The 25138-nt window shown below is 44.3% G+C and overlaps 1 protein-coding gene and 1 long non-coding RNA gene across 3 annotated transcripts; one reads left to right on the top strand and one right to left on the bottom strand.

The window, feature by feature from the left end:
- Positions 1 to 2547: 2547 nt before the first annotated feature.
- LOC112572758 lies at positions 2548 to 24541 on the bottom strand. Of its 2 annotated transcripts, none has more exons than XM_025252622.1 (3): positions 23594 to 24541; positions 3402 to 5226; positions 2548 to 2911 (listed from the first exon to the last, which is right to left on the bottom strand). In XM_025252622.1, exons 2-3 carry the CDS (start codon positions 4853 to 4855, stop codon positions 2608 to 2610), a joined length of 1758 nt encoding a protein of 585 aa, XP_025108407.1. In that variant the 5' UTR covers positions 4856 to 5226; positions 23594 to 24541; the 3' UTR covers positions 2548 to 2607. The 2 variants fall into 2 exon arrangements, with proteins under 2 accessions (XP_025108407.1, XP_025108408.1); XM_025252623.1 differs by lacking the exon at positions 23594 to 24541 and adding an exon at positions 16880 to 16912.
- On the top strand, positions 2940 to 20079 carry LOC112572760. Its single transcript, XR_003101066.1, has 3 exons — positions 2940 to 3141; positions 19067 to 19212; positions 19496 to 20079. It is a non-coding gene; the product is annotated as an uncharacterized LOC112572760 (long non-coding RNA).
- Positions 24542 to 25138: the final 597 nt, after the last annotated feature.

Here is a 25138-nt window from a genome sequence, read left to right as displayed (position 1 = left end):
AATACCAGTATAAGAAACTTAAAAAATGACCACCTTCGCGCCCCACCGTTTGAGAACCGCGGGCGTATGCAATGCCGCCAGCTTCTGTGCCTTCTTGCTTTTATATAGGTATGCTTATATATAGGTGTACTTGTGTGTAGGTATGCTTGTATATATATATATGTAGGATCAGAGGCGGCGTTAGGAACACGCGGGGCCTGGGGCCGACCATCCGCGCAGGGCCATCCTGTACGTGTATCAACATCCCTATTGATATGATGCCTGAAGCACTGATTTATATACAGTTAGATAGGCTGGATCAATGTCGCGAAATAAGGCACGAATTTAGTGTTTTATTGTTCGTAATCTTTCCCACCGTTTGTGACAGTAGCGGTTTTTTCTTAAAGCGAAATAATATGGTGACAATAGCTTAATAAACTGCTTGTTATTATTGTTGGGCTTAACGTGAAGACATGGGTTCAATAATTTGCTTAATTAGAACTTAGAAGTGTTTTCTGAACGTCAGTTTTTTTTCACAACTTATTTAACACAGCTAGCAATAAGTCAGAAAGATGACCTCGGGGCTGAAGCGCGGGGCCACCCCAAACCGCTGGGTAGGATGCAAAGTAGTATGGCGTTCATTTTCACCAAAATGCTGAAAACAAAATTCCCTACTCCGATAAACCCTCGCGACTCGGCATGTTCAGTGATTTCTGTTGATTTATATGAATGGTTTTTTTTTCTTTTCAAAGGGTACTACTGACAGTACAGTACTCCCAAAAAGTTTTGGCAGTAGTGTGATTAAATTGAAACCATTGCCACTTTGTTATCGTCGTTGTGTGCAGTGATACGACATATTGCAGTAGCCTGGGATGCTGGATATATTTCACTTATACAGACATCATGATATGGAGATCTGCTTCTGGCGTGAAAGCTGAAGCACAACCAATGACTGCAGGTTGCGACGAATTTGTCACAAAAGCTACGAAGGAACAAAATATTTGCTGTAATATACTTACTGTATACTCCTTATGTCAACTATATATATATACAATACCAATCTGTCAACTGCTGTAATATATAATATACTACTGTCTACCATCAATTATGTATACTATTAAACTGTGAACTATGTATACTACGAATCTGTCAACTGCTGTTTTATATAGATACTACTGTCTACTATCAGTTATGTAACTAATCTCTCAACCCGTCAGTAGGTGTGTGTGTGGACAGTGCCGGACATCACCAAACTTGTGTGAGGATAGTGCTGAACGTCAGTCAGCGTGTGTGGACGGTTTAGCAGGCCGATAGGACCAACAACGTTTGCTATGAAGAGAAATTGTTAATGTACCCCAAGTGAGGCTGAAGATTTATTGTTCAATCGAAAGACTGCCTCTGGAATTCCCAGTCTGACGTGGCGTGGGCGTGTTCCGAGGGTGGTGGCAGAGAAGAGAACACACGATCTCCTGTCCCCTCCCTGCACACTTCATGCTGTTCACTTGGCGGCCTGCAATATCTATGCAGGCGGCACATCAAAGACAGCACCAGCGGCCTGTTTGATGCACGTGCTAAAGACGACGCTGGCAAGATTCCGGGTGTTTTTCACATCACTGTCGCCTCCCCCGCACGGCACTCGGTAATCTCCAGGCCAGTTTCGCCTCCCAGTGTCACATGCCAGTGTGCCGCCGCATACGTGTCTCCCAAAACATTAAAAAAAGAGAGATGGTGGTTCTGTTGTAGACGCATGACAGAAACAAAGGGCGATGGGTGGAGGGTAACGAGTGGCGACCACAAGATAAGGTGGCGAGGACGTGTCCGCTCATAACGCACGGCAGTTGGCTCTCAGACCAAGGTCAAGGCTGGGCAATGGGAGGAATATGCTGTCCAGCTGTAAACCCCACCAATTCACCAAGGAATGAAAATAATTGTGTCGGTGCTAAAGAGAGGGACGCCATTGAGGCTATGTCATAAAAGCCATGGTAAGATAGTGTGACTAACCTGTCAGGAGTATATATGGTGCGCACCCTGAGCGCCTGGGGCAGTAATGAAGTGTGGACAAGGCGGAGAACTCAAGACCCCGCAGATGTTTACTCAAGAGTCGTAGTTACAGAGTGGTGGCAAAGATGCCCTTAGGGTAAAGACAGGAAATAGTGTGAACAGGATCTAGCCTGAAACTACAAAAACAAGATGCTTTTCCTTGAATTCCCGTCTTTGCCCTGGGGAAACTTGTTCTAGCTTCGTAACTACGACCCATGGAGTGTAAACAAATCTTGATGGGGAAATCTAAAGACATACTCTTCATCAAAGTATATGTCTTTTTCCTTCTACACCTATACAAAGTATATGTCTTTTTCCTTTTACACCTACGTACTGTAAAGCTTTAGACATGGTGTGAAGCGATTCCTGCTATGTCGCTACCAATACAATATTTTTGGCATGATAAAGAGTTACATTTTAGTCGACTAGGTCTATTTCTCATAGACATTATTCATGTGACCATTGCTTTAAAAAGTCGTTTGATGTGCAGAAATGCATTCCACAGCATACATGAGACTCATACTGTCATTTTCAAAATATTTCTTTTATTTCACATGACAGTGAACGCAGCTCGCAAGGCCTGACGCCTCACACTCGCACGCTGCTCCGTTTGCCGAAGAAGCGAAGTGAGGAAGTGAGGCGGTGAGGGGTGTGGGCCAGCCTCAGGAAGCGCACGTGAGGGCACACGTTGTATTCCTGCGCCAGGCCACCCAGTTGCCGGCAAATGTCCGACAGCTTGGGCCACGTCAGCGCCGTGATGATGCTGTAGCGGTCGTAGGCGTTGTCGTGCGCCACGTGCCTGGTGTTGGACAGCACACCCACCACCTTCATGCCCTCTTTTGGTTCGTTGGTGAAAACCGCCGCCCCCGAGTTGCCCACTGCCGCATCGCATCTGAAACATGGGTTTGTATCTCAGTCTGCAAGCAGGGGAGGAAAACACTTGTACTTCTTGCAATGACTGTGATAGTAGTCAGGAGGTGCGCGTAGTGGCCACAGTAGCCAAGTGTCATGTCATCAAATAAAGTAAACAAGCGTCGTCTCCTCAAGTCTCAGTGGACAAGCGTGTCATCAAATCACAGTAGACAAGCATCGTGTCAACGGAATCACAATGTCATCAAATCGGTAAGTGAAATCAGCTGGGGTCGTAGTTACAAAGCAGTGGTAAGTTATTTAAACACTTAAAATTTATATACAGAACTGTAACTGCCCATGATGTATCATGATTTGAATGTGTAACACTAGATCACAGGTAAGATTGCGATTACGTGACATGCGAGTGACCCAATGTAAGGTCCATCTTTCTGGCAACTATAGAAAACACTCGTCTATACTCATGCTTAGTATATCTAAGTGTAGCGATGTCCATGAGAGCTGAATGTTACCTGGTGAGAATGAGGTTGCCGTCCAGTCCTGCCATGTGCGATGAAGCATGACACACCGACTGCCACAGGCCGTGCTCGTACTCTGGGAAGGCTAGGAAGTGGATGTTGAGGGTCAGCACGTCGGCGCGTGGTACAGCCAGCGGCAGGAAGCGCGTGCGGCCAGACACGGGCAGCTTGAGGCGCACCACAGCATAGTCGTAGGCCGCATGTTGGCTGGGGTCAGGCCGCCCCTTGTAGCTCTCGTTGCTGACCTCTCGCAGCCAGCCCTGCGGCACGCTGATCTTGTGGGCGTAGTACACGCGGAAGCCCATGGTGTCCGGGATCTCCAGCTTGAGCGTGTGCAGGTTGGAGTGGAAACTCAGGCCCGTGTGCACGCAGTGTGCGGCTGTCAGCACGTGACGGGGCGTGACCAGCGTGCCCGTGCAGCCCGTGGACAGGCGCGCGATGTTGGAGAAGGGGAACTTGCGCATCTGGGAAAGGAAGACACGCAGACGGTCGTCAGGGCCGTCCACAAACACCTTCTTGTCCATCGCTCCACCATGGCGCTTTTCAAAGACTTTCTTGTTTTCCGAATCGACCATGTAGTTGTCTGTATCTTCACCCAGTCGTTGGTATTCTGTCATGTCGTCTTCTACCGCCGCCTCTTTCTCTTGTTGTATAACGTCGCTGGAATCTTCATTTTTTGTCTCATGCAACCACTCATCTTTCATCGTTTGCGACTGTTCATCATCTATCATTTGCGACTGTTCGTCATCCATGACTTGCGACTGTGTATCATCCAGCTGAGCATCATGCAGATCAAGCCACTTGGAGTCGGTGTTGTCCCCCGGGAATAGGCCAAGGTCAAGAGGCTGCTCTGCCCACCTGACTAACTCGTCAGGGTCATCTTGTCTCTGCCCGTAGTCTTTATTCCACATCAGCCAAACCGCAGAGGGACTATGGAGGCCAGTAAAAGCTTGACTCCAGTCTCGCAAACTTTCAGTGTCCTGCTCATCTTCGTACCGTCTGACCTCACTAGCTTCCCAGTGGTCTAGGCGGCTTTGGGGGTCAAGGCCACTTAAAGGTTGAGAAAGACTATGTACATCCCACTGTACGGCACTATGGCTGTGTGGGTGACCTACACTGCTGGCAAGCTTCATCTTCTTTTTAGCATCGACAGGCAAAGTGTCGGCGCTGACTGGCCAGTCTCTGTGGCCCCGGGCATCAAGTAAGTCACTGATGTGCAGGTCCCTTGTTCCCTCCTGCCTGCTGGGTGCCTCCTGATGTCTAGGATTACCCTCAACTTCCGACACCGTCCGGTACTGAAGGAAGGTCGCCGCCATCTTGTTGGCGTTGGCAATGCTACGATGGTCATGTTGGTGCATGAAAAAAGTTGCAGCTGGCGAAACGAGGCCCAATAGAACAAGGAGCTGCACGGAGGGGCTGTATTTCATGACTAGTCTTCCTTGCAACATCCAGGGTCCCTTATTTTCCTTTCTTGGAGTAGGACATACTTTGGTGGACAGTCTAAACGATTTACTGCTGTCTCAAGGCCACGTCCTGGAGAGCAGTCTATCTTCAAACAGGTGAATGGCTGAGTGTTGATCAACCCTTAATTTAATTCTGTTGGTGAATGGTTATCTTTGGCCCCCAGTGCGACTGAAGGCACTCATTGAATCCTGCCGCCTCTCCATAAACTAGCGTTACAGACGATGGCTCTGACTTGTAGGATATGGAGGGTATCTTTTAGCAGTTCCCAGGAAAGAACGAAGTCTTCTGACTTGGACTTCACGGCTTACAACGACATGCATTCCTTATGGATGGCCATCCAGTTGTCCGCTTTCACCTGTAACATGTGTAATGCATCAGACCTCAGTTCCAGTCAACAGTGAGCTTTGAGTTTTATATGAAAGGTGTATTACAGTAAGTCCTTTAGATGTCAGTTAACGAAGTAACAAAGATGCCGTGCACAAACAATAATGCTGAAAAACTTAAATGTGTAAATAAGAAACTTGTGGCGGAATTTCAAACTGTGCAGCAGGTGGTGGGTTAGTTCACATCTCTGGCGCTTGATGGCGGCGAGCAGAGCTTGTTATTGTTTATTAAGTTTTAGTCAAGCACATGCTTTATTTCTATAACACATTTGTGATGGCGATAACTCTAACCTAACCTTCTGTGTTAATATTGCTTTGTTAATCAACAAGTGATTGTGTTAGCAGCTGTGTACCTTCTTGTATTAACACGGCGCTTCGTTGAAGCTAAGATTATGGGATAATAATATTCTCATAATATAATAATAATCTCTTTCACCGTTCCTTTGGGTGTCTTCTGCGTCTCGGATAACATTAGAGGCGTAGATCCCACATTCCACATTATTCCACATCAGCCAATGATAGCAGGATGTCACCTCGCGGTTTGACATGCGCATTCGTTCACGAGACACAACGAAAACAAATTATTTGTGGGGAGAGGCTTCCCGCCCAGCGCCACATCAATGTATTTTAAAGAATTGTTAGTTGTTACAAGACATAAAGACAGTCCTTTATCATCTAAATCAGGGGTGGGCAATTAATTTTCCCAAGGGGCCGCATGAGAAATTGGGGTGGTTTTAGAGGGCCGGACTAATATAGTTAACTCAGTTTTACCCAATACTGTATGTATAGTATATATACTATCCTTCGCCAGCGGGCGGGCCGGTCAGAGACAGGAGGCGGGCCGGATCCGGCCCGCGGGCCGGCCTTTGCCCAAGTCTGATCTAAATCGATTGTTGTCCATCTGTGCCTTATTTATCTTTCCTCCTGGCTGTCGGTCAGTTGGTCCATGGACGTGTATTGATGGACTGATGTCTATACGCCGAGACTCACTCTTGGCCTCTTGCGAAGTGATCCGCTATTTGTCTCGGCGAGCCGTAACAAAGAATGTTAATAAACCGGAAGCTATGTCGTCTAATTCCTCGCTTTAGCAGTTAACTGGAAAAAATCGTCTGCCACCAGTCAAGGGATATTAGTTCGTAGTTGGTTGGTCTGCGTTCCGTGTCCGCGGAGTCGTTATCTCAAAGAAATCCGTATGCAAAGTTCACGCTAGCCCCGTGCACTAACCGCAACCCTACATACACTAACTCTGTACACACGCTAAATCTACCTACTCACACTAACCCAATACACTCCAGTGCCAAAAACTTTCGCAACTCACCGAGATTGTCTGCTAGTCTCGCGCACTTCTCGTGTTTACGATATCAGAAACACTACGATCACAGCTAGGTTCAACCATATATTTTGCTGCAAGCAGCTGTGAGTGCACTAGTTATAAACATCTCTTACGACATTCATAGCTATCCAGAATTTATACAACATGCAGGTTTCCAAATGAGTTTTAACAGCAGTTATTGAAAACGTGTTGTAACAGTAGTAACATCATTCACTGTTACCTATAATTACGTGCAGCTAATATGTAAATAAATTAGAAACAGCTAAAGTGTTTATATGCTAGAAATAATGATAATGACAATGACCAACTTTATTAATCCGTTGGGATTATACTCTGCAATGTGTAGTCAGTTACAAAAATAATGAGAGAACCAGGTAAGACAAGTGATTCATCATACAAAACTTAAAAACATGCAGTTGACATCTACACCATTGATATAGTAACCTATTCCCTCAATAAAGCCAACGAGAGACAGAGGTCAGGGTGCAACGTGTGTCGACTGCCGAGTTCCTCCTCCTACTGCTACAGTCACGTGGCTATACCGTCTGGGGGAAGCCAACACCCCTTGTGACGTCACGGCGACGGACAATGAGGTGTAGCGTTACAGGTTTCCACGTCATCCTCTCTGTACAGTGGGCGGCAGGAAGTGGTTCATTTGTCTTATTCATCAGCTGCCTTCCCCCTGATGGTGTCGCTCTTACCACGGCAGCACGCGGCTGCGTATTCACCTGGTCTTCTATCATATTGTTAGTTATATCTCTTGGTATCTGCCAGCCATTTACCTCATCTAAAACAGGCTCTCTGTCTCTCTCTCTCTCTGTCTCTCTCTCACTCACACACATGCACACGCCATTCACCACACCACTCACTTGTAGCATATCACCTTCGTGGTCACATGACACATGCTCACAAAACGCACAACTAATGTCATAAAACAGGTTAGGGTTAGTGAAAGAGGGCGGGTAGACACTTTACCACATCACTGTTACATGGTTTAGCGTTGACTAAGCACTCTTACATAAGTTAGGGTTAACTAAGAACTCTTAGATGAGTTAGGGTTACCTGTAGAACTCTTAGATGGATGAGGGTTACTTGTAGAACTCTTAGATGGATGAGGGTTACCTGTAGAACTCTTAGATGGATGAGGGTTACCTATAGAACTCTTAGATGGCGGGAGGTTAAACACTTCATCACGACACTCTTAAATCAATGCTAATTAACTGACATTGTTCAGTTTCAGGATAGCTATAATGGTATTTGTCTTTTGATTATTTTTAACATCTTTGTCATTTAATTTTTACATTAAGATTCCCATACCAAGCTATGTATAGTAGTGTTCTTCATATTTGTCAAAGTAAATCTCAGATGAAAGGTAATGTGGTCAGCTGTTTTCAACTACTTTTTTTCTAAAACAAAATCAGAAAAACAATCTCATTAAGTTAGAAAATGATACTAAATACGCCCTGCTGGACAAGGGTTCTCAACACCATCAGAAGTCCTACGAAATGGTTCACGTAGATATGTGATGAGATTTACCAGATAAACAATGCTGCCCTCCTCCCATATCTCATTCAGTCATTGTTCATCAGTTAGGAAACTGAGTTTATTTTGAGAATTTTCTATTTTATTTGGATGGAGGAAGAAAGAGAATATTTTAAACATGCATTAGCGGCCTTAGTAAGCGCGAGAGAAAAGAGAATAATGGGAAGGAAGGGGCGATAATCAGCGGAAATAAGGCCGCTAGGGTGCGGAAGGGGTTGACGTGACATTCCAGTCATATCAGTAAATGGAATTACACTGGTCCCGAAATAACTTTTATTTTCACGCAAATGGCAGTTATACAGGCGCCACTTGCAGCTCACCACAGTCATCTCATGCACTGGAGAGGACACAGATGGTGAGAGCAACTTCAATCTCTGGCACTTCTACAGCAAGAATGTCGACACCTTGATGACAGTGTCATCTACCACAAGCTCTACAGCAAGAATGTCGACACCTTGATGACAGTGTCATCTACCACAAGCTCTACAGCAAGAATGTCGACACCTTGATGACAGTGTCATCTACCTCAAGTTCTACACCAAGAATGTCGACACATTGATGACAGTGTCATCTACCTCACGCTCTACAGCAAGAATGTCGACACCTTGATGACAGTGTCATCTACCTCACGCTCTACAGCAAGAATGTCGACACCTTGATGACAGTCCCAGTACTTCTCAGCGTCAGCACTCCTACTCAGTATAGTAGGTGTTTTGAAAGAGATGTGTTTAAGTCCAGATTGGAAGGCATGTAGCGACTCCGCTGTACGGAGAGACGGAGACAGGCCATTCCAAACACTGGGACCGGAGAAGGAGAAAGAGCGACCTCTGAAGGTCTTCAGTCTGATATGTGCAATTGAAACCGGGCGAGCAAACTGATCTGCGATGCTGCTATGGCAACACGAGCACAGACTGAGACCAGGGCAAGGGGACAGCACGATAGCAAAGTATGGCGATCTTGAATTCCATGCGAGCCCCACCTGGCCACCAGGAGATGACGAGTTCGTGGGATGGTCAGCCTTCCGCTTATGGAATACAATGGGGGCAACACTTCTGAGCCCTCTGGACCCTGTCCAGCAGTTACAGTAGTCGACACTGGACGACACAAGTGGCGACATAAGCTGCTTGGTGGAGGCAACAGAGATCACATCTGCGCAGTTCAAGATGGAATTGCAAGTTGATATGAAGGACATTGATGTGTCGAAAAGAACTCTGAGATTTCTGAGTCTGGGAGAAAGTGATGGTGGATCCAGTGAGAGAAGGAGACGGAGGCAGATGTTTAAGCGTACGTGTAGAGGCTGTCTGGATGACTTTAGGTTTCTCCCCATTGAGCTTTAAAATGTCAAAATGTTGATGTTAGTGTAGATGATACCAAACTATTTTGCACAGTGTTCATCTTTGAAGACTTCATTGTTGTAATTCCTCCCACCTTTTAGACACTTCACAAATATTCGCTGGCCAGTGACTTGACTATTTAAGCAGAAAGCTTTCCCGGAAAGAACTAGAAAACGGCATACGTCTGTTACCAGACTGTCCGTGACATATTCACCTTTCACCAACCCTTCCATCGACACTCCCTCTCCATTCTTCTATGTTGTCGACACAAACAATTCAAACATCACTTGCGACGTTTTCCTCCTTTTCTCTTTGTGCTTGATCCTTGACCCTAGGTACATGTACCTTGTAAATTGTTGTACAAGATCCTAATGGCAAAACACATTGGGAGAGCGAGTAAACACCACTGTTTATGTCGGATTGTTGAATAAAGAAAAATCAAGACACGCAGCAGCTGGCCCACGTGGTTTACAGCATCAAAGATTGACAAGGGCCTTATAAACTCCGTGAGCTCTACACCATGTCACCCATGAACGTGTGTTGAGCTACACTAATGTCGCAATTAGCGTGAGTTGAGTTATATACAGTGTTGTTTAGTGTGTTGAGCTACACTAATGTCGCTATTAGCGTGATTTGAGTTATATACAGTGTTGTTTAGTGTGTTGAGCTACACTAATGTCGCAATTAGCGTGAGTTGAGTTATATGCAGTGTTGTTTAGTGTGTTGAGCTACACTAATGTCTCAATTAGCGTGAGTTGAGTTATATACAGTGTTGTTTAGTGTCTTCAACTACACTAATGTCTCAATTAGCGTGAGTTGAGTTATATACAGTGTTGTTTAGTGTCTTCAACTACACTAATGTCTCAATTAGCGTGAGTTGAGTTATATACAGTGTTGTTTAGTGTCTTCAACTACACTAATGTCTCAATTAGCGTGAGTTGAGTTATATACAGTGTTGTTTAGTGTCTTGAACTACACTAATGTCTCAATTAGCGTGAGTTGAGTTATATACAGTGTTGTTTAGTGTGTTGAGCTACACACAATGGTGTTTATTAACGCGTGTTGACCTACACAGAATGTTGTTTGTTTACATCAGCACACGTTAATAAACTTGTGTGTAGCCGTCATACGGCAGAATAGACAAAAGGAACAGAAAAACCAGACAAAAATATGGCATGCTTATTGCTGGTCAGAAAAGAGTAAAAAGACGACAGTAGACCTAGCAATACCTCTAGTAGGGAGTAAAATCCATGCCCTATGTCTAGGAGAAGCAGTTCTAGGTGATAATAGAGGCACATAAACATAAAATTGGACATCAACAAGAGAGACCTAGTCACCACTTTCTATGAGAATAGCTCGCTACACCTGGCCAAGAGGCCAGGCAACATATACTGTGTCTACACTCTACACCGCACGAATCTAGTTTGTCTACCATGTCCACTGTTTGTTAACCCAGACATGAATCCAGCTTGTCCAGTATGATCTGGACCACTCAGAGTTTGGTGAATGTGTGTTTGAATAGAAAATGACAGCTACAGGTACTCCAACTGTGTACGCCAAGTAGAAAAAGCCAGCTAGTTGTATTTTTATGTAGTCTGGACGGATTTGTCAAGACTAACTATTCACTGAAAACAATTTCTCGAAACAGCTGTTAGCCTAAATCCTGGATTTGTATAATTTCCACCTGCCATAGTCCAGCACAGTCCTGCTAATAGCCATTCATGATAGTCATTCATGATATTCTGACACCACATGACTGGAAGTGTCGATACTCACCTTTTGTTCGATCAGTCTGCAGCTTTCGATACATCCATCATCTGCTCAGTGGTCTTGGTATTTTTATTTCATATCGTCTTCAGCTGTGGTATAGTTTGTCTTATCACCTTGTGGGTAAGACCCCGACTGGCCTCTTTCACGGACAGCTCTCATAATTAACATCTCTGACCTTTAAGGTCCTCCAAGGTTTAGGGCATTTTGTTTATTTTATATACCAAGCCTCTTTTGATTCAGTTATGTGCTATTTCCATTCTTTTGCCTACTTCATGCTTCTACCTCACCTGGGATACTGACTTTTGAGGGATGCATATTAGAGGTCAAGTCAAGGCAGAAGGTCTAACGATTAACAAGTCAGTCAAGTAACCAGAATCCATGCTTAGATAAATCCGACGAGGCTAGACAGATGCTTCACTTGTTTCTTTTTGTGACATCAGATATGCCTGTTGACAAATTGGTTTCCTACATGTACAGAGCTGCATATTTTGAGCTTCTTGACATCAGCGCCATCTGTCATGATCTGTCCAAACTTTCCACACCTTCGTCTGTGTCATTCTCTTTCATCTAGCTGTCTTCTATATTTCATCAGAAACTTAACTGTTGTGCATTCTTGTTGGACTGTTCTCTGTGTTTCCTAAAAAATAATAACCACCACATACAGAAGCTCTAATACACTGCAGTACAATTTATACTTCAAGCAAACAGATCATGCGAGACCTTTTCTTCATATTCTCTCCATGTTTCTGTCCGGACTAGCATAGAATATAAGCAGGCTTCACTCTGTCCTATGAAGAGATGTAACCAGAAGTAAACAACAACAAAAAAACGCACTGCGTTAGGATCAGCGTTAGTCTGGCTACACTGAAGGTATGGCTGGATGATGATGATGAGGAGGATGATGACAAGTGGACTAGACTAGCTGATACTTTATGTGTGACTATGTAAGCTATATAGTGTAGGTATACAGGCCATACAGCGATATTTCTAGATTCTCCATCTTAACAACAATCATCAGCTGTTGTGTACACAGGAGACTTTGCTGCTAATCAATCCAGTGTTAAAGTTCAATTTCTTAAAAGTTATAATTTTCTTGGTGTTTTGTTAACTTTTTTTTTACTTCCTATTTGTAGAATAGCAAATATGTGCCTTACTGCGAAAGTTAAGTTAAAAAAATAAATTTGCCGTCAGACGACATGCCATTGGAGTTTATCCAACTGTTCCCTTCACCTCTCAGTTCTTCCTCGTCCTTACTGCATTGACGCCATGTTTGTCACGGTTCATCTCTTTGCTGGCGATCATATGTTTCATCGCTTCGTTTGTCGTCTTTCATGAGAACTCGGATCCACCCGGAAAAAAGCGGTTAATGAATTCTATTCTATCATTATGATTACTTTTAAGCATTCCATTTTGAATGATGGTTCAAAATAATAACCTTTTTCCAGAACACCAATGTTAAAGAAAAATGAAAAAAATGCGTTGAATATTGTATTTAGTAGAACATTCCAGCAACCGATAGTTAACATAAGTCAAAACTTATTTAAAAGTCAAAACAATTGCAGGATATTATCCTTCAAAGGTAAGACATACAATCAGACACGCAGGTAGGCTTAGTGTAGTTGTCGTGACTGTCAGACACTGAGCATGGAAACCTCGGTCAGACAGCCAAACACGTGACTAAATGACATCAGTTGAGACCGCTAGGCACAGTGTGACGTGTCATTATCAGTTGAGACCGCTAGGCACAGTGTGACGTGTTATTAACAGTTTAGACCGCTACGCACACAGTGTGACGTGTTATTAACAGTTGAGACCGCTACGCACACAGTGTGACGTGTCATTATCAGTTTGGTAAACATGTTCAGTTTGATGTCGGTATCAGTGACGTTGTGTGCAATGACGTCGCAAATGGGTGACGCACAAGGACATCAGGCTGTTTGCGTGACGTATTTTGCAATGAAGTGCGCAAGTCCGCTCGGCTCGTCAGCAGTGAGGGTTGACGGGAAGACTGATGATTAGTGATTAGTGGAGTCAGTAGGGGACGGGGCGGGCAGAAGAAAGGCCACGCATGCGCAGTCTGTGGCTAACCCCATTGTCTGGCAGTGTGACAAGCACATCTATTCACGCACAGAAATGTATGTTGACAGTTTCTGCCTCAGTCCACAGCTAGCTGCACGGCCATGCCTTGTGGATGAAGATGGCAATAATACAGATAATACATAATACAGTAATTCAGACGCTAATACACACGTAGGGGTACACAGCAGTTATACACACTGTAGGGTACACAGCAGTAACACACACTGTAGGGTACACAGCAGTAACACACTGTAGGGTACACAGCAGTAACACACTGTAGGGTACACAGCAGTTATACACACTGTAGGGTACACAGCAGTAACACACTGTAGGGTACACAGCAGTAACACACAGGGTACTGTAGGGACAGCACACGTAGGGTACACACACACTGTAGGGTTACACAGCAGTAACACACTGTAGGGTACACAGCAGTTATACACACTGTAGGGTACACAGCAGTAATACACACACAGCTGTAGGTACACAGCAGTAACACACTGTAGGGTACACAGCAGTAACACACTGTAGGGTACACAGCAGTAATACACACAGTGTAGGGTACACAGCAGTTATACACACTGTAGGGTACACAGCAGTATACACACTGTAGGGTACACAGCAGTTATACACACTGTAGGGTACACAGCAGTAACACACTGTAGGGTACACAGCAGTAACACACTGTAGGGTACACAGCAGTTAATACACACTGTAGGGTACACAGCAGTATACACACTGTAGGGTACACAGCAGTTATACACACAGTGTAGGGTACACAGCAGTATACACACTGTAGGGTACACAGCAGTAATACACACTGTAGGGTACACAGCAGTAACACACTGTAGGGTACACAGCAGTAATACACACTGTAGGGTACACAGCAGTAACACACACTGTAGGGTACACAGCAGTAATACACACAGTATCCACTGTAGGGTAACACAGCAGTATACACACTGTAGGGTACACAGCAGTAACACACACTGTAGGGTACACAGCAGTAATACACACACAGTGTAGGGTACACAGCAGTAATATAGGTACACAGCAGTGTAGGGTACACAGCAGTAACACACTGTAGGGTACACAGCAGTAACACACACTGTAGGGTACACAGCAGTAACACACGTAGGGTACACAGCAGTATACACACTGTAGGGTACACAGCAGTTATACAGACTGTAGGGTACACAGCAGTAACACACTGTAGGGTACACAGCAGTTATACACACTGTAGGGTACACAGCAGTAACACACACTGTAGGGTACACAGCAGTTATACACACTGTAGGGTACACAGCAGTTATACAGACTGTAGGGTACACAGCAGTAACACACTGTAGGGTACACAGCAGTTATACACACTGTAGGGTACACAGCAGTAACACACTGTAGGGTACACAGCAGTAACACACACTGTAGGGTACACAGCAGTAATACACACTGTAGGGTACACAGCAGTTATACACACTGTAGGGTACACAGCAGTTATACACACTGTAGGGTACACAGCAGTTATACACACTGTAGGGTACACAGCAGTAACACACACTGTAGGGTACACAGCAGTTATACACACTGTAGGGTACACAGCAGTAACACACACTGTAGGGTACACAGCAGTAACACACACTGTAGGGTACACAGCAGTTATACACACTGTAGGGTACACAGCAGTAACACACACTGTAGGGTACACAGCAGTAACACACACTGTAGGGTACACAGCAGTAACACACACTGTAGGGTACACAGCAGTTATACACACTGTAGGGTACACATCAGTAACACACACTGTAGGGTACACAGCAGTAACACACACTGTAGGGTACACAGTGTGCTCAGTGTGACATACTATGTTGATGATAAGATACAACGTTGAAGGATAAGATAGTATGTTCAGGGATGTACTCTATTCGGACTAAGATACTTTGTTCAGGGATGTACTCTATTCGGACTAAGATACTTTGTTCAGGGATGTACTCTATTCGGACTAAGATACTTTGTTCAGGGAGGTATGTTCGTAGTAAGATACTTTGTTCTCAACTTTGGGTGAATGCCTCCTTGCCGTTCTCAACATACACTGGTAACACATCAGCAGGCGCACAGAAAGATGTCAAGGACTACATGTAGACATGATTCAGGACTATACATGGCTACGTTCATGTCGTGACGGCCTCAGCCAATGGAAGAGCCGCAGCCATATGTTAATAAGGCGTGTCTGTGTACACACCTGACGTCATTCTAATAACTTCTTGCCATGCATGGTGATGTTTGTCGGCCTGTACCTCAGCATGCCAAAGCTTCTCTTCACCCAGACAAGGGGTGAAAGCACTGAGTCTTGCACTAACCCTTACACAATTATGAAAAACAAACTTCGCACTCACTAGCCATTGACAGTCGCCTTATACTCCGTGTGTGTGAGAGAGAGAGAGAAAGACAGAGAGAAAGAGAGCAATGAGGGACTGTCAGAATGTTTGTAGCAATAGCGGTAAAAAGTGTTTTTGTTGACTGAGTAAACAAGTCAACGAATTATCATGTATCTTTAGAAAGAAAGCAATGATAAACAAAGTTAAAATAAAATAACATTTAAATAAAAAATCTTAAGAAGCACCACTAATTAAAACTAATTAGAACATCCGGTGTGCGAGACTGAGCTGCACAAGACTTCTGCTGACTGACAGAAGGAACTGGTTACATGGATGGGATGGGATGGGATGGGATGGGACATTGCAAGACGTATGTTGATTGGGTGGCTCTATCCGTTATACAAGGTGGGACAGTCCTTGAGTTGTTCTCATCTTTCAGAGTCAGTTTCAGTAAAAGGATCAAAGCAGCAGACCAGGTAATTGAAGGAAGGATCAGACTCACAGAAAAAAACAGGTAACATTTTTCTTTGATAAGGACAGGCAAAAGAGTAGGAGTCGTATTTTTACGACAAGCCATTGCGTTTCAAACCACAGCCAGCGAGCACATCGTCTTCCACAGACAAAGGAGACGATGGATGAGACGAGGGGAAGCTGGAAGATCTACGACCACAGCGGGCGACTGACGAGAACATTAGAGACATTGCGACCAAGACAAAGGAAAAATCCTCGCTGTTAAAACTCTAATATTACTCCATGAAACACGCTGTCTAGCTTCGTCTTACATTGAAAGAACCTAAGTTGGCCTCATAGGTCAGCCAGCCACTGGTGCTATTGCATCAGGAAGACGTGGCTATGGTAACACGATCTAATGGACAATGTCGCCATTTTCCTGCAGTGAAGAACAAACTTCCCTGGGGTACAAAACACTGCTAGCAATGTCTGACAAAAACGGGAATCTTCAAAGACTTGAGGAAAACCATATTTAAATTACGTATATATGGCATATATTATATGTATACATTATACACATATGTATGTGCACGCACACAAACACACATACACATGGAACATACAGGATCAGAGAGAGAGAGAGAGAGAGAGAGCGTGCAGAGGTTTTTAAACAAGGAAAGCAGAATAATGTTATTTTGCTAAAAGAAAACAAAAGTCGGGGTCTTGTAGCTGCTCATTTCACCTCACTGTCAGTACGCCATGAAGCTTTCCCTTGTCAGTTATTCTTGTCAGCCATTTTTGTATTCAGGCGTCCATTAGCTTCCGTGGGGAACTGCTTACAGCCTATTTCAAGGGTACAAAAAAACATTGCAAACAGAATACATATGCATCACAAACTACATATGAACAGACACAAAATACTCAATTGATAATTTAAATTTTGAGCTTCGAACGCCTCATAGATGTAATCTGCTACATTGACAGATTAATACCAATATCACGAATATTAACTAATAATAAGGACAAAGGTAAACAAAGACAGATGCTGGATACATTGTCCAGGAATATGCCTCTGTCTCAAGTTACCGTACCTATTTTGATTTCGTAACACCTGGACAAGACAAACATTATAGACATAATTATTTTCAATACAATTAATACAAAACCGCAAATGATGTGGATTGAGACATGAAACGCTGAGCCGAAAACGAATGAAAGCACCATGGACCTCTCTATGTCTTTAATATCGGTCAGATGTATACAGAGAAAAACGGTTTAAATGTTTAAGAAAAAAGACAACGATCTTGAGCTGAATTTTGTTATATTTCCATGTCAATCTTGATGCCAGTTGTCAGTAAGGTTTTGCTTAAAACACGCTCAAGAACATTAACTTTTAATGTCACCTACCCCGTGATGACCCCACACGCACCTAAAGCCATATTTATTAATAAATAAAAACACATCTGATACCCACTGAGGAGAACATGATGACGACGACGATGATGATACTAATGATGAAGAACCTATCAAAAAGCCTCACCCTTTTGTTCGCTTAACTGATATTGTAGAAGTAGACATGTTCTAGCAGGTAGCTTACTTCATTCACTCATTTATCGCTTGACCGCTGCCAGGTAGCAAGCAGTTATGCTGGTCTGTTGTAGTGGTTGCCGGTGGAGCAACTGGACGGCAGCAGCGACTCACAATGGTCGCCACAGACCTGTCCTGGGTGGTGGCAATGAGGTCAAAGTACACGCACACTATAAGACAGCTCATTACAGAGGCCATCACAGACTGTAACCAAGTTAAGGGTGCTTGGACTTGCTTGACAAGCTAAACCAGCGGGGTACAGGCGATGACTGAAGTACCCAGTGGTCCAGACATGCACTCATTTTGCCAGACAGTATTACAATGATAGCTGTTTCATCTGTTTCCTCACCGACCATCGTTTTTCGTTGAGCGAAACTGTCGAGACCAAGATTTCGTCTGTCAGAGGACTGACAAAGATCCACATCAACGACTCTGCAAGTGATTTCGTGCCCCAGATAACTGAAGTCAGCAAAGCGTTTGATGTAGTTAAAGTACGACAAGGACCCACTAGAGGGCCGACAGAGCCCCTGTGGCGGTGGTTAGGCCAGGACGCCTGTTGTGGCGAGCGGCTGAATGAAGTCAATGAGACAGGCTGGCGAGGGGGAGTATAACGACGTGACAAATTGTTTAAGAATGGCTGGGACGGAGCGGTGTATTTCAGGCGAGTTTAGCGGCAAAGCTACTGGTTAGACGCAGGCGATGTCAATAATTGTCTCCCCAGAGACCCTTAGCGAGCTCCAGCACGACTCCACACGGGCGCCTGCACGGCGAGTCTTTTCTTCGTGGGGATGCGGCCTGGCTGGCCACTCAACGCCCACGCCGCCCACGCGCCTGTGTATGCTTAGCACCGGTGATGACTAAACTTCGAGACCCCTCTCCACAACTTCAAAAAAGACACTGCTCCTGATTTTTGTCGCTTAGCTCCAGGAGCTCACAGTAGACCATTATTCTCTCTCTCTCACACACACACACACAGACACACACACACCTGTATCGCGCATAAATCCTGTAAAGGTGAAGCAAGTCATGGACGAAGTCGACTGACAGACTAAACTCAGCGATCACAAGACAGGCAAGTGGTCAGCAAGCACAGCAGTTAGCAGATCAGCTCATACAAGTCCGCCTCCTCACAAAGCTCCACACAATATCCACCTACAAGGCTGGCAGGGTCGATAACCATACATCAGCTTCCTGCCTTTCAAGTCCTGCAATCTATTTAGAACCGAAAAGTGATAACATTGATGACAGTAATATTAGCTTATAACCCTCCTGCCAAAATGGACTCAAGACAAAATGATTTGAAATTTTCTTTCTTTTTTCTCTCTCTTTCTCTTTCTCCTAGAAAAACCAGTCCTGAGGCTGCCATCCTGGAGACAGAGAGTACAGCGATGGGTGCACACAGGGTATATAAAAGATGTCCGCAAAAGCATCAAAGCTGTCAAGTGAGAGAAGGCTCTTTTGCGTCAACAAAGAAGATGCAGTTGTCAGGTTTGAAAGGCTATTTTGCTTGTCAGTAGAGTGATGGAGTTGTCAGGTGCGGACTTTTTTTCCCCCGTGTCTGTAGAGACACGCAGGTGTCAGGCGCTAAAGATTATTTTGCGTCTCTGTGGAAGAAATTCAGGTTTGAAAGAAGTAGCTGTGTCTTTGCTGTGGAAGCTGCCAATAGGCTTATCAGTTTTATAAGTTCATATATATATATAGTTATATATAGATATTAAAATACATTTGATTTTGTTTTTGCTCTTCTCAGAAGTAGAGACAAAAATTGCAGGTGCAAGCCTTGTCAAGGTGTTGTCAGCAATCAGAACAGAGACATGCTCACATCTCGTGACCCGACTGTCAAGATCCAGCAGAATCATTGCCAGGATTGAGTGACACGACTGTGAAGAACCAGGGATACGAATGCCAATATTTATATGTTTTACAACTTTGTAGTGACACGATTGTCAGAACCTAGTGACACGATTGTCTGGACAGCCACGCATGCAGTTGTTGGTGTTGTTGTTTACACCACCTTGTCCGCATAGAGAAGAAAGTCACATAGCTGATGTGGTAAAAAAGCCAAGAAGCAAAGGTCATCTGGACGGTATGTGGAATACTTGCCGTGACCTTGCTTCTCCTGCACGTGCTGGCGTCATCACCATATCTTAGCAAGTGGGATTCCCGTGGAAAATAACCGTAATTATCGAGTAATAGACGGTTGGCTTGAGTGAAACGACACGCTGCAATCAGGATATGAAGTAAACAAACAAACAAACAAACAAACAAACAAAACAAAAACAAACAAAAACAAACAAACAAACAAAAAAGTTCTTCACTTTATCAAGTCTTGATTAATTTGCACAGAGCATGAAAACTAACGCCATTGCTCGTAGCCGTGGTGTGTGTGAGTGTTGGGTGTGAGTGTTGGGTGTGTGTGTTGGGTGTGAGTGTGTGAGTGTTGGGTGTGAGTGTTGTGTGTGAGTGTTGGGTGTGAGTGTTGGGTGTGAGTGTGTGAGTGTTGGGTGTGAGTGTTGTGTGTGAGTGTTGGGTGTGAGTGTGTGAGTGTTGGGTGTGAGTGTTGTGTGTGAGTGTTGTGTGTGTGAGTGTTGGGTGTGAGTGTTGTGTGTGAGTGTTGGGTGTGTGTGTGTGAGTGTTGGGTGTGAGTGTTGTGTGTGGTGTTGGGTGTGAGTGTGTGAGTGTTGTGTGAGTGTTGTGTGTGAGTGTGTGTGAGTGTGGTGTGTGTGTGTGTGTGAGTGTTGGGTGTGAGTGTTGTGTGTGAGTGTTGTGTGTGTTGTGTGTGTGTGAGTGTTGGGTGTGAGTGTTGTGTGTGAGTGTTGGGTGTGTGTGTGTGTGTGTTGGTGTGTGAGTGTTGGGTGTGTGTGTTGGGTGTGAGTGTGTGAGTGTTGGGTGTGTGTGTGTGTGTGAGTGTGTGAGTGTTGGGTGTGAGTGTGTGAGTGTGTGTGTGTGTGGGTGTGAGTGTGAGTGTTGGGTGTGAGTGTTGGGTGTGAGTGTTGGAGTGTTGGGTGTGTGTGTTGGGTGTGAGTGTTCGGTGTGAGTGTGGTGTGAGTGTTCGGTGTGTGTGGGTGTGTGTGTTGTGTGTGAGTGTTGGGTGTGTGTGTTGGGTGTGTGTGTTGTGTGTGAGTGTTGGTGTGAGTGTTGTGTGTGTGTGTGTTGTGTGAGTGTTGGGTGTGAGTGTTGTGTGTGTGTGTGTGTTGGATGTGAGTGTTGGGTGTGAGTGTTGTGTGTGTGTGTGTTGGTGTGTGTGTGTGGGTGTGAGTGTTGGTGTGTGTGTTGGTGTGTGTGTGGGTGTGAGTGTTGGGTGTGTGTGTTGTGTGTGTGTGTGTTGGGTGTGAGTGTTTGGTGTGTGTGTTGGGTGTGTGTGTGTGTTGGGTGTGTGTGTGTGTGTTTGTTTTGGGCTTGATGTAATGTCTGTGATCAAGTGCAGCCACTGTTGTTGTGTGTCAGTTACAGTTGTTGTGTATTACCTGTGCTTGTTGTGCATAACACGTGTTCACTATCACGCTCTCTCTCAATTGTCAAGCGCGACTAGCCTCACTGTGGCGAAGCCAGAGGTCAGGGGTCACAAAGAGCCTTAATTTCTTACTGTCCAACATTTGACTGAGTTTTAAAATTTGGCATGAGACTCAAAGAAAATGCACAAAATGTAGAAAAATAAACCACAATATAAGTTCCGTGCGAAATAATTTGACACCAGCAACCATCATGGGAACTTCCGTCTCCTTGGTAATGTCCTGAAACTGCGTACTATGGAGCAAAGACTATCACCTCAACCGTGTTGCTAGTTACAAGATTTCCTCTGAGTGATGGTCACAAACTACATGCTACAGGTTATACACTTAAATCTTCACAATGTTTCTAGTAACTTTGTTTTGTTCTGCCTTTCTGCTTTAAAAAAAACTGCATTGGCGTGTCAGAATGTCTCCTCCAGCTGCTGCAGTATGTTTCCTGTCATAATATTCTGCAGCTGGTTCTCTTACTGACACCTTCATACTGAAATATATCACCGTCAACATTAACAAGTGCAGCATATTTAGTACTGACATCAATAAACTGGAGTGTCTCACCAGCGACATTAACAACTGAAGCATGTTTGTAGTCGCACGATGCTTGTGCTGCCTTACAAAGGACGTTCCGCTTGAATACACTGAGCTGGAGAGTTGACTGACAAGGACATGAGTGTGTGTGTGTGTGTGAGTGAGTGTGTGAGTGTGTGTGTGAGTGTGTGTGTGTGTCATTTCTATTTACAGAAATAAAATGTTCTAGGTCTCAACTTAGGAAATCCACAAAGAGAGATGATATCGAAACAAGTTTGACGCCAATGGCATGGTTTTGTTAACATTATTAACATTACTCCATCTGACACTGTATATGGTATCTACATCCCTTGATACCTTCATCCATCGCTTTACATTCTACTCTTGTACCTCATCTTTATGTTGTTATTATTATTAATAATATTATTATTGCCTGTAACGCAATGTCTGTGTTGAGTGTGATGTTGTAGCGGGTGGTCAGGGAGCAAGTCCTTGTTATGTTGTAGCAAGGTACAAGTTATGCATGATGATAAAAGTGTTTTCATGATTTGTCGATATTATTGGTAAAGAATATTGCTTTGTCACCTGCAAGAGAGATAACTACTCCACTGGCGTGACCCTGTCCTGTGGAGGAAGCAGGCGAGCTAAGTGACTCACCCTTTACAGAAGTAAGTGTGGAAACTCATCTTCACAGAAGAAGGGCGAGCATTTCCTATCCACCGCTACAGTCCATACAGTCGCCTTAAGTGGACACCGATGGTTTATTTACAATTGCAATGATGTTTAGAGATTACCAGATACTCTTAATCCAAACTCACCTCCTGTCATTTGCTGAGCTTATTTACAAGGTACATTCACTGTAGATACAGCAAAGCTACTAACTGGCTAAGGATGGACGAATGTTAGGAGGCAAAACCTAGAGTGGACTTTAGATACAGCTGACATGCTTTGAGGCTGTGCGGTCCGCAAATGTGAAACTGTGTGATTCACGAATGTGAACATATCAAAGAACGAATAAATGACCAAGGTTACTGACACTGACATCACTACAGTCCACCTTCAGTGCTGTGAACAGCTACTCCTGTAAAGTGCGCGGAGTGACAAGTGCTGTGAAAGGTGTCAACTATAAAATACGTGGAGTGACAAGTGTTGTCAAAGGTGTCAACTATAAAATACGAGGAGTGACAAGTGTTGTCAAAGGTGTCAACTATAAAGTACGTGGAGTGACAAGTGTTGTCAAAGGTGTAAATATAAAGTACGTGGAGTGACAAGTGTTGTCAAAGGTGTCAACTATAAAATACGAGGAGTGACAAAGTGTTGTCAAAGGTGTCAACTATAAAATACGTGGAGTGACAAGTGTTGTCAAAGGTGTAAATATAAAGTACGTGGAGTGACAAGTGTTGTCAAAGGTGTCAACTATAAAATATGAGGAGTGACAAGTGCTGTGAAAGGTGTCAACTATAAAATACGAGGAGTGACAAGTGTTGTCAAAGGTGTCAACTATAAAGTACGTGGAGTGACAAGTGTTGTCAAAGGTGTAAATATAAAGTACGTGGAGTGACAAGTGTTGTCAAAGGTGTCAACTATAAAATACGAGGAGTGACAAAGTGTTGTCAAAGGTGTCAACTATAAAATACGTGGAGTGACAAGTGTTGTCAAAGGTGTCAACTATAAAATACGAGGAGTGACAAGTGCTGTGAAAGGTGTCAAACTATAAAATACGAGGAGTGACAAGTGTTGTCAAAGGTGTCAACTATAAAATACGAGGAGTGACAAAGTGTTGTCAAAGGTGTCACATGAGAGATGGCGTGACAAGTGGCTCAGGTACTCACCTCGTTGTCCGTGTTAAGCGTTAGCCTGTTAGCCTGAGCAGACACCATGGACAGGGAGGCAGTCGGCAGGTCCTAAGATGCTTGTCAGGGCAAAGTGGATTATGGCGAGGGCTATGGTTCGGACACCGCCTGCCGGACCTGGCCCGAGATGCCTGGTGTGAGGCTGAGGGACTGGAGGTAAAGCAAGGATGCACACGACTTTTGGATATCAAAGTCCCTGCTTCCCCCCTCCCCACTACGGGCCCCCTTCCCGGCTTCGTAATGACCACATCAAAGTTCTCTCCCCTGCCGCTCTGCCACGACCATCAGCGCTGAGAGTGGCTGGCGGCCAAACGCGCTGTCGCCGGCGGAGATGGTGGTGGTGGTGCGGTCAGCTTGGTGCCGCCGCCGCCGCCGCCGCCGCCGTCGTTGCTCAAGTCTGCCTGTCGCTGACGTCACGAGTGCAGGTGACAAGATGGCGGGGTGCGGCTAAGCTCATGGTCCGACAAGAAGTCAGTTTTACCTTAGTGTTTGTTATTTTATCTTACTTCTTTTTCACCCAAGTGCTTTGTTCAGAATTTTAAAAACCAACTTTGGGGCAAAGTGAGGCGACAGGTGCTAAAGAATAGACACAGTTGTAGATAGAGATACAAGCAGACAGCATCAGACTGAAAGTTTGAAGTGAACTACATGTTCGCACAGTTTTGAGGGAGTCAGTCGACCTCAAATATTAAGGTTAGGGTTAGGGTTCAAACATCATGGGATGCACACATGTTTGTACTTTATGTCTGACACCGCCCTATACCCTGTACATTACTCTGGTCAACAAATTTTTGCACAAGTCATGTTACTGAAATAAAATGATTCAATATCAATTTGTATGGGCTCAACACGAATATGACAATCAAAATGCAAATCGGCTGTACTTTGCAATCTGCAATAATTATTGTGTACATCACCATGCTCATAGTCACTGACCTCTGGTTAACACCTGTAAACAAACAAGTCATAGACTATGTCTCAGATTTCTTTGGCTGTCATTTGTACAGCTGTTCGGGAGCATCTCTGGGGAGTGTCCAGCAGTAGTTTTCTCTGGTATCTTTTTTCATTTTTGAGAAATCTTGATGAAATCTTCGCCATATTCATCACTAACCATACCACAGTTGTCAGGAAGGAGATCCAGACGAGAATGAAGGAAGAGGACCTTTAGAGACACATTGCAGCCAAGTTTCTGATACTGCATCAGCATGTCTTCTACTACAGTCAAACTTTTATGTAAGTCAAAGCTTCAAGGGATTGAAGAAAAAAAATCGAGTTGCGTAGTTCGTAGAAAAAGAACATTTTTTCACTGTAGACCTATCTTTATTTCTGCATGTGCTCACACATCATTGTTCCCAGCAAAAAAGGTCTATTATGGACATCTGATGATAATTTCTCATCATTTCAACAAATGAGTTGATGTCAAACAGTGAATAAAACATGGTCATGGGTACCTCTTCGCCAGATTCGATCAACGAACGAACATCATTCAGTATGGTTCTTGCCTCCTTCAGGGTCGGAAAGAGT

Source organism: Pomacea canaliculata, linkage group LG9, assembly GCF_003073045.1.
Source record: "Pomacea canaliculata isolate SZHN2017 linkage group LG9, ASM307304v1, whole genome shotgun sequence".
Classification (NCBI taxonomy): Eukaryota; Metazoa; Mollusca; class Gastropoda; order Architaenioglossa; family Ampullariidae; genus Pomacea; species Pomacea canaliculata.
The sequence above is the reverse complement of the archived record's forward strand: the minus strand, read 5'-3'. Positions and strand labels throughout refer to the sequence as shown.